We start from the raw sequence: 10,776 nt of genomic DNA, 5'->3' as shown, positions 1-10,776 counted from the left end.
AAAAAAAGAAAGAAAGAAAGCTGGATAGCAATACTCATACTAGAAAAAATAAACTTTAAAACAAAGGCTATAACAAGAGACAAAGAAGGACCCAGTAATCCTACTTCAGGATATTTATCTGAAGAAACCCAAACGCTACTTCGAGGGGACATGTGCATCCATATGTTCATTGCAGCATTGTTTACAATGGCCAAGATGTGGAGGCAGCCTGGGTGTCTGTCGAAGGAAGAATGGAAAGAGGAGGTGATACATATATACAATGGAATATTGCTTGCACATGGAAGGGAATGGGTTCTTGACATCTGCAGAGGCATGGATGAACCTGGGAGGTATTGTGCTGAGTGGAGTGTAAGACAGAGAAAGACAGATGCAATGTGATTTTGCTTATATGTGGAATCTAAAGAACAAATTCAACAAACAAAACAGAAACAAAGTCATAGATACAGAAAACATATTAATGGTTGCCAGATGGGAGTGGGGTTGGGGATGACTGAAAAAGGGGAAGGGATTAAGGAGTACGGATTGGTTGTTATACAATAATCATGGGGATGTAGGGTACTTCATGAGGAATGTAGTCAATAATATTGTAACAACTATGTACAAGTATGGTGTCATATGGGTACTAGATTTGTTGGGGTGATAGATGGGAGGGAGTTGGGGGGCAGGGTGTAAAATTGAAGGGATTAAGAAGTACAAATTGGGCTGGCCTGGTGGCTCAGGCGGTTGGAACTCCGTGCTCCTAACACTGAAGGCTACCTGTTTGATTCCTACAAAGGGCGGTGGGCTCTCAACCACAAGGTTGCTGGTTCAACTCCTCGACTCCCACAAAGGATGGTGGGCTGTGCCCCCTGCAACTAACAACGGCAACTGGACCTGGAGCTGAGCTGCACCCTCCACAACTAAGACTGAAAGGACAACAACTTGACTTGGAAAAAGTCCTGGAAGTACACACTGATCCCCAATAAAGTCCTGTTCCCCTTCCTCAATAAAATCTTTAAAAAAAAAAAAAGAAAAGAAAAGAAAAGTACAGACTGATAAGTAGGAAATAGTCATGGGGATATAAAGTAAAACATAGGGAATATAGCAAATAATATGGTAATAATTATGTATAGTGCCAGGTGGGTACTAGACTAGTCAGGGGAGTCATTTTTTAAATTACACAAATGTCTAACCACTATGCTGTACACTTGAAATTAATATAAAATAATATTGAATGGCAACGGCAAGTGAAAAGTTAAAAAGTGGGTGAAATGTGAAGGGGAATAAGAGGTTCAAATTTCCAGGTATAAAATAAATAAGTCATGGGTCTATAATGTACAGCATAGGAAATAAAGTCAATAATATTGTGATAGCACAGTATGATGTCAGATGGTTATCACAGTGACCGCTTCTTTAGGTATACAAATGTTAAGTAACTATGGTGTACCCCCGAAACTAATATAATGTTGTATGTTAGCTATATTTTAATAAAAACCTTTAAAAAATAAAATAGAGGGAAAAAACAAAAACAAAATAAACAAACAAAACAGAAAAAAACTCATGGATAGTGAGAACAAGCAGATAGTTGCCAGATGGGAAAAGGGTTGGGGGGCTGGGTGACAATGATAAAGGTATTAAGTAGTACAAATTGGTAGTTACAAAGTAGTCGTGAGGATGTGAAGTATAGCATAGGAAATATAGTCAATAATATTACAGTAACTATGTATGGTGTCGGGTGGGTACTAGACTTACTGGGGGGATCACTTTGTGAGTTGTCTGAATGTCTAATCACTATGCTGCACACCTGAAACTAATATAAAATTGAATGTCAACCGTAATTGAAAAATTTAAAAATATAAGTCCCACATAAATCAGTGAGAAATGGAAAAAAAAGTGTATGTTGAGCAGAGAATCCAGTCACAAAAAAATGCATACATGTGATTCCATTTACATAAATCCAGAAACAAGAAATAAAATGGTTGATTCTCATAAATCTGATGTAAAACAAAAGAAGCCCAACACAAGAGCGTATACATATGATTCCATTTCTGTAAAGTACAATGAGGCAAAACTAATTTATGCTATTCGAAGTTAGGATAATGATTACCCTTTGGGAAATGACAGTTATTACAAAGGAGCACAAAGATAGCTTCTGGGCATTAGTAACGTCCTGTTTCCTAATCAGATGAAAGTTGATTGAACTGTACACTTATGCTATGTGTATATGAATAGATGTGTATTATACTTCAATAAAAATGTAAACTATTTTTTAAAAGCAAAAGAAAACACATGCATGCAAACCAATAACAAACATTTGGCAAAAACACACATAATGAAAAGATGCAGAAATGGGAGTGTGGCGGGGCTGAAGGGGAATGAAATAAAAGATCCCTTCCCCTGCTCCCATGCCTCGGTCACTCCAGTTAGCACACACAGAGCATCTCTGAGTCAGAGTTGGCCTCTAGCCTGGGGATGGGGAGAGAGGCATGCCGGCCCAAACATTTGTGGGCCCAGGGAAAACAGTTCAAATAGAGGCCCAAATACTATATATCTAAAAAATTAAACATTACAAATACAATGTGTTCTATCTGCCTACCTTGACATATTTACACATACACACACACATACACACACAAATACACACACACACACACCCTTTATAATGATCAGGAATGCCAGTTTTGAATTTAGAATCCTCAGACTCCCCAGGGCCCTTCTTCCCAACCCAGCTAAGTCCCACATTGCAAGAAACTTCACAGTCGCATGTGTGGGCACTCCAGGACTTCTAAATTCCATTCAAACCCCCACAGCAAGCATTCCCTAGTCCCAGGGGTGTGCACACCAGCAGCGAGATCTGTCCATGGGAGGATGCACCTGAGAAAAAGGCCTGCACAAACCTTGGAGGAGGTTGCAGCCATCTGGGCAGGGAATGACAACGTCCCGCGTCCCAAGAGAGTGGTCTGGAGCAGGCACATAGGCTCTGAATGGGCATGTCCTCTTGGCCCCACGGACTCCTTGGCTGTGGGAAGGCCAAAGCCAAAGGGGAGCAACATGAAGGCCAAGGTCAGAGCCTCTCTTGCCAAGTCTCAAGACAGATGCCCTAAGCCCCACTATTTGCTTTCTGACCCAACCCCACCAAATAGCAATAAGAGTTGTCATTTGCCCGACACTTTACAGTTTACAAAGTACCTTCACATGTAATACTCATAATCCTCACAATCTTGTAAGATTACAACATAATACCATTTGATAGATGAGAATACTGAGGCAAAAGTGACTTCTTGAAGTCACACAATAAAAAGGAAAAAAAAAAAGATTATTGCTAGGTCTCCAGTGCAAGACTTTTCCCTCTAAATTTCAAAGGTCATGTTCTTTCCACGACTCAACACTGCCATCCATCCCTCAGCTTTCTAAAGAACTGACGGGGTTAAAAACATAGCAAATACATGAAAATTGTAACTATGTGGTTGAAGCATGTTAGAAAAATACCAGAGTCAGGGAAGGAAATTTAACACCAAATACAGAGTCCTTTCTGGGAAAGAGGCTGGGCCAAATTCATCGCTGGGACAAAGCATAGTACGTAGGAGTAGAAAACCTAGCTGAGTTTTGGGGGCCTCATCCCCACCCCAAACCACAAAATGAGGGCCTTCAATGCAATTAAGCAATCTCCACCCAAATTCCACACCAATTACATGAGGGGCCTGGCTTCACAGCATGCCTTCTCTCCACCGCCCCACCAAAAATACTTTATTAATGAGAGAGCAGCGTAAAGCCACGGGCCTTCATCTGCTCAGGGACAACCCAGAGACAGCAGGCTGGCACCAGCTCCAGTTAATGCCCGACCCTCCTCCAGCGAGGATCCACTAAGCTATGCCTCCCTCTAATTACCAGGTGTCGGGCTCAGGGCCTGGCCAGTTATTTAGAGAACCAGCGCCTGTTCCCAGCACAGATCTCTATGAGGCTGGGGCTGCAGGCACTCTGCTCAAAGCCAGCTGCTTGAAGCTGCCGTCTCCTCACTCTGCTATTCCAGGACCCCTCCTGCCGCCTCTGCACCCCAAAGCTCAGCAGCATCATGTCGCTCGCACACACAGCTGCAGAGTATATGCTGTCAGATGCCCTGCTGCCTGATCGCAGGGGCCCCCGCCTCAAAGGACTGCGCCTGGAACTTCCCCTGGACCGCATGGTCAAGTTCGTAGCTGTGGGCTCCCCTTTGCTGCTGATGTCCCTGGCATTTGCCCAGGAGTTCTCCTCTGGTAAGTGGCTTCCAAGACCTAGTGTATAGGAGAGATTCCACTTTGTGTCACTCTTTACATGGGCTCTGAAGCGAGGCAGCTCCCACATTGTCCAGGTGGCATGACTGGCCTGGGCATGACCTAAAAGGCAGACTGTGCATGAGTTCAGTGCACCAGCAAAACAGAGGCAGCAAGAAATTTTGAAAAGTCATTTCCAAAATGTTGCAATAAAAATTTAGTTTAAATTTCAGTATTCATGTATTTTATGTCATTGCAATAACTCAACTTTTATTTTGATTGTATATGAAAGAGAGATTAGGGCCCCATAATATTTTAAGGACGTAGGCCCTCTGAAGGTCTTGGTCACCCATGCTTTACGTAAGTCTCTTATCTTCTTGGAGCCTTCTTCCTACTCGCCACCTCTAGGGTTACTGACTTGAGAACAGAGGTTAAGTGGCTGACAGAGCCTGGTACATCATAGGTGCTGAATAAACCCATTCCTTCCTCTGAAAACAGAAACATTAACAAACACATGTATGTAGTGTTCTAGGTGCTGGATTAACTCAGCAAACCTGCCACCTCTATTAAAGAGAAGGTGGATTTCCCAAGAATTGGGATTTCTGGCGTTCTTTTCCGGCTGTGTGATTAGCTTACCACATTTCCCAAGGAAGGGTGTCAACCTCCCACTGCCTCTCCATTTACCTAGAAGATGGGGAGTACTGGTTCCCATTTCTGTCTCTTGGGAATGATGGGAAAACCAAAAACCAGAAACTCTCCTTCCAAGCCTACTTTCCTTCTAGCACCACTCCCCCACGTTTTCCCTGATTTGGACTCAGAAGTCCAATAAAATAATCCTCTAAGTTTTAAAACCTGAAAGACATCAGCTCTCTCAGAAAAGTGATGTCACCACCAAACTGCAAGCCTTCCGGTGCAAAACTGCAAGAGCGCAGGGACGCTCCCCACCTCCCCCCTCCCACTCCCACCACCACCCACTGCTGCCTGCCTGTCTGGGAGTCCAGGGGGACCCCAGAGGGAAAAGAACTGCGGGACATCAAAGTCAGTGCATGGGCAGGCCTGGGCCAGAGACTGGAGTGCTGTCCCGTCATGCCCTTCCTACGGTGACACTGCCTTGCCAAACCCAGAAACTGGGGCATGGGAAAAGTGCCTACCAGGTACAGAAATTGGCAGAGTTGTGGAGGGGACCCCTAAAAGCTCTTAGTTGCATGTCTCCTGGATTCCCATTCCTCAAAGCTGTATTCCTGTTCCAGGGTCTCCCATCAGCTGCTTCTCTCCCAGTAACTTCAGCGTCCGGCAGGCTGCCTATGTGGACAGTTCCTGTTGGGACTCACTGGTTCACCATGAACAGGACGAGCCTGGCCAGTACAAGCTGAAATCCCTCTGGCCTCACAAGGTAAAGGGGGCTGGGACTCCATCAGGCTGGCTTCCTGGCTGAACGGAGAGGGACAGAACTGCATCATTATATTCTCACTTGCCTCTTCGCCACCCCTCCCCTTTCATATGTTGGTCACTGACTTTCATGTTTCCGACATTCTTCAAATGTCTGATGACCTTTGGTTTCCCACTTTTATCTGATTGTCAGCTTTGTGCTGATGGATGAGGCTTGTTGACCAGCAGCCTTTAGTTTAAGGAGATGTCTTGGGCCATTTTATGGGGAAAAACCTCAAATATCAGTATCTGTGATCCTGTCTCTAGGGCGGTTCAGTTTTCACAAGTATGATTCGATCATGAATTTGTGTAGAGAGGGCAGGTTGCAGTTGGCATCAAGTTCAACTGCCAAACTTCTGGGAACTCAGCATTCAGTATTAATTCAACTAACCCCCTCCCCAATCTCAACATGGTCGTCCCCCCCACCCCCCGCCCTCAATAGACTTAAGTGCAGAATCTCTCTGGTTTAATGTTTCCAAGACATAAACCACAGCCTTCTGCCAGGGACAGGAAATCGCTTGAGTGCATCATGTTACAGAAAGGGTCAGCAGGGCTGTTTCCAATATTCCTGTTGTTTCAGCCCCACCTGCAGCCTGTTTCACATGTACTTGGTACCTCTAATTCCTGAGTCTTTCTGATTCTATGGCACAAAACAGCTTGCTTGCCCCTGCCTCAACTCCATATCCACCCACAGGCTGGTATCTTGTCACAAAACTGCTCTCCAGTTTTCAACGTTTTGTTACTGTTGTCTCCCCTCCTGTTTTCTTTCTCTTTGCATGATTATGTCTTTTTAACCTTTATTCTCATTTCAGTGGGGTTTTATGAGGGAGCAGAAGTCAGACGTGCATCCAATTCACAATGTTTAATCAGAAGTCACTCATAATATTTTGTAGTTATGACAATTTACAAGGCCTCAAAACACCACAGTTCTAGAACCCCAAACCAGTGACTTAATGCAGAGTTCACAGAGGGTTGGCAGTTGAACTTGATGCCAACTGGTCTTTGTCACTGGAAATGCGTAAGCAGGATCTGGAAGGCAATAAGTTCAAGATATTGCAGAGAATTCATGTCAGAAGAGTCAAATCTCTAGGGATGAAGAGTGTTTTCAAGAAATGTCATTTTACAAACATGCGTGAAAAGCTTCTAGTTTTCTTTTGTGGCCAAGTATACCTTTCCCAACTTTCCTCCTTAGTTTAGAAACTGTCTCTCACACACACATGCACACATACTCCTTTCTCGTCTACCTAGATGCAACCAAGTACTATGTGTCCTCCCTTTTTCTTCAAATTGTCCTCTAAAATACAAAGCACCCCTGGTTCAGAGAAGCTGTAGTCAAGTAGTCAATGAAGAAATAAGCACCAAAACCAGACTGCCGAGTTTCAAGTCCCACTCACTCACCTACTACATGTGAAACCTTGTAGGTTACTTAGTATTTTTACACGTCAAAAACAGAGATACTAACAGAGTACCTACCTGATAGCAGCCTTGTGAAGATCAAATGAAACGATGCATGTTAAGCACCTAACACAAACATAGCTTTAAAAAGCCTTTACATGTAGAGTTTTCACTGTGACAGAACAGTGGGCCCAACCCCATGAGGTGTGGTGTACGATGAGGAAACAAGGAAAAGCCCCTTATCTCAGGCAGCACGTGAGAGGAGGCTGAGAAGGCAATGGGATCGGACCTCTTTTCTAGAGGGTCTAAGTAAGTCAGCAATGTCGGGGATGCTGGCTGGACTTTGAAAGCTAATGGGCTTTGGATGTCTGGTAATGAGAATCTGGAGCAGAGAAAGAAAATGGAAGACAGAATAAAGACACTGTCCCCTGGAATGCCATGACCACTGTTGGCCATGCCTTCTGGTTAGCTACCCAGGCTAACGTGCTTGGGCACTGGGGAGCACTCTTGCTCTCCCCATCCACTCCCTCTCCCCCCAACTTCCTTCCTTCCTCTCTGCCTCTTGCCTTTCCAGATCAGGAAAGTAGAGACGGGGAGCATGGAGATGCACCATCCCCTCTCCTGGGCCCAGTATTCAGCCAGCTCAGTCAGTAGAGCCATAGGTCCTGGGCTGCTGGTGGCTCATCCCCCTTCTGAGGCAGGAGCCCCACTCAGAGCGCTCTCCACAGCTCACTCTCGCCCCACAGGCCCTCCCCTACTCCCTGCTGGCCCTGGCCGTGGTCATGTACCTGCCAGCTCTGCTGTGGCAGTACGCAGCTGTGCCAGCCCTCAGCTCTGACCTGCTCTTCATCATCAGCGAACTGGACAAATCCTACAACCGCTCCATCCGCCTGGTGCAGCACATGGTGAAGATCCGGCAGAAGAGCTCGGACCCCCATGTTTTCTGGGATGAGCTGGAGAAGTGAGTTGTTCCTTCCACTCCTTTCTGAAGGACTCCGTCAAGAATTAAAGTAATATCCGTGCAGAGTAATCTTTAAACTATCCTCTATACCACCTTTCTCCAGCGTGCAAAGTGCTTAACATCTCATTAACTTTCTAGCATTTCTGTACCGGAAGAAGAGCAAGGACTCTACCCCTAGTTTACAGATGAACAAAGGGATGGTTCTTTAAAATACTTTCATATACCACTCCCCTGCTCATAAACCTTGACTAGCTCCCCTCATGTCTACAGAAAAATATCCACGTTCTCCCAAATATTTTTCCAAGGCCCTCTACACACTGTCACCAACTACTTTCTGGAACTTCTTACTACGTGACAGAAATTTTCCATTCTAGCTAGGCAGTCTCCTTTTCTCCCGAACAAGTCATTCATCCATCTCAGCATTCATCAATTGTTTGAGTACCAGGCACTGTTCTGAATGTTTTAGATACCTGTGTCTTTGTTGGGGGCAGAGATGGGGAGGAGACAAAGCTACACCTACCAACCCATGTGGGGCTTATATTCTACTGAGGGAAAACAGGCAACAAATAATCGTAACACATTAAGTAAATTTTATGGTAGAAGAGGTATGAAGAAAAAATAGTAAAGCAGGTAAAGGTGGAGGTGGACAAGAAAGCTGGAAGGTTGTGGAGTGGTGGTTATTTTTTATATTTTTATCTTTTTAAGGAGGGTGCCGCTCACAGGGGCCCATGCAGGGATTGAATCAGCAACTTTGGTGTATTATTAGCACCACACTCTAACCAACTGAGCTAACTGGCCACCGCCAATGGTGCAGTTTTAAACAGGGTGGCCAGGGTGGATAGTTGAACCAAGAGGATAGGTGAGCTATTTGCAACCATATTCTGTCTCGTGTTTGCGCACATACTCTTTCTGGCCCCTATCTGCCTTCTGGAGACCGACTGTAAGACAATCTTCTCCATGAAGGTTTCTGAACCCTCCAGCCCACACTGTTGTTGTCACTCGCCTAATTTATAACTACCTTGCTTTGTAGTCATCATTTTGACAACAAACCAAGTGCTATTTTTATTTTACGTTTGCATATCTTATCCGCCCCTTCCCCACAAGCCAGACTGGAAGCTTCTTCAGAGCAGAGACTGGCTTACACGTACCTGAACACCACAGCTCCCAACAAATACTTGTTAGCAAATTTATTTTTATAAAAGTGAATGAATTGACCTAAAAATCATAGAGTATACAGACGAACCCGAATGCGCTTATTTAGACTCCCAGTCCAGTGCTACTTTAATAAGCCTTACTGCTTCCTAAGGGTCCAACTTCAGCTTACAGGTGTAGTCTGCCCTGCTGGGCAGAAATCCAGTGTGACCATTTATTATTCATTGATCATTCACTGGACTTACTGCATTGCACTCACTGCTTGGATAATTAAGATATACTTACACACCTTCTTTTGGGGAGAGAGGTAGTTATGGTCAGAGAAGGGAGATTTTCATGTGAATTGAGAATACCATGTTGGATACACACATTGTGTTTTTTTCCACATGGCTCTTTCAGGATATGGTTCTAATGTCCCTCACCTTGTCTCCTTTCTTCTTCTCCCCAGGGCTCGGAAAGAACGATACTTTGAATTCCCCTTGCTGGAGCGGTACCTGGCATGTAAGCAGCGCTCACACTCACTGGTGGCCACCTACCTCCTGAGGAACTCCCTCTTGCTCCTCTTTACCTCAGCCACCTACCTGTACCTTGGTCACTTCCACCTGGATGTCTTCTTCCAAAAGGAATTCAGCTGTTCCGTCAAGACAGGGCTGCTCAGCGATGAGACCCACATCCCCGACCTCATCACATGCAGGCTGACCTCCCTGTCTGTTTTCCAGATTGTTAGTCTCTCCAGTGTAGCAATATACACCCTACTGGTTCCAGTGATAATCTACAACCTCACACGGCTATGTCGGTGGGACAAAGGACTTCTGTCCATCTATGAGATGCTCCCAGCATTTGACCTCCTCAGCAAGAAGATGCTGGGGTGCCCCATCAATGACCTCAATGTGATCCTTCTTTTCCTCCGAGCCAACATCTCTGAGCTCATCTCTTTCAGCTGGTTAAGTGTCTTATGTGTGTTGAAGGACACCACCACCCAGAAGCACAACATTGACACGGTGGTCGATTTCATGACTTTATTGGCTGGCTTAGAACCCTCAAAACCGAAACACCTCACTCACCGGGTGTGTGATGAAAACCCATAGTGAAGAAATCCTGGAACAAGAAATTTTATGATAGTAAAAATCTCTCTCCTTCATCACAAGCCTCACAGACTAATATACAAAAATATCTGTTTTAGAATTGCTAAGCTTGGATTTAGCTGACTCATACATTCTGTATCATGTTATCCTAAAGGTGTGAAGAGATAATCGACACGTGGAAATAAATCTGAAAGTTGGATCTGAAGAGTCAAAGAACTGAAAAATTAAGTCTAGAGCATATGAGGAGAGAAGAAAACCCTACAACCAAAATAAAGTCTAGACATTCTACAAGGAAAGAAGGTTCTGAAGGCTATTTATGGAGGCAGGTTCTTCTCACTGTATTTACTCCTTCTAGGATACACACACAGTTTATCCCAAAGAGCAAGTGGGTTAATCTGGTAGGAGAATAGAGACATGGAATCCCTCCAAACCCTTTGGTGGGGCCTGACATCCTAGGAATTTGCCCAGCTTGCTTTGTCGAAGCCATCAACTGCGCTCAGGCCTTCTGTGGTCTGCAAAGTGGGCA

General features: G+C 44.7%; 1 protein-coding gene across 1 annotated transcript; it reads left to right on the top strand.

Annotated features, from left to right (window-relative positions):
* The first annotated feature begins 2,826 nt into the window (after nucleotides 1-2,826).
* PANX3 (pannexin 3) lies at nucleotides 2,827-10,342 on the top strand. Its single transcript, XM_019710425.3, has 4 exons — nucleotides 2,827-4,232; nucleotides 5,480-5,622; nucleotides 7,799-8,013; nucleotides 9,614-10,342. The coding sequence occupies exons 1-4, from the start codon at nucleotides 4,052-4,054 to the stop codon at nucleotides 10,251-10,253; spliced, it is 1,179 nt and encodes a 392-aa protein (XP_019565984.1). The 5' UTR covers nucleotides 2,827-4,051; the 3' UTR covers nucleotides 10,254-10,342.
* The last annotated feature ends 434 nt before the right edge of the window (nucleotides 10,343-10,776 follow it).

This window comes from Rhinolophus sinicus, chromosome 9 (genome assembly GCF_057876585.1).
Source record: "Rhinolophus sinicus isolate RSI-liver-muscle chromosome 9, RSI-T2T, whole genome shotgun sequence".
Taxonomy (NCBI): Eukaryota; Metazoa; Chordata; class Mammalia; order Chiroptera; family Rhinolophidae; genus Rhinolophus; species Rhinolophus sinicus.
This window is presented reverse-complemented; position numbering and strand designations above follow the sequence as displayed.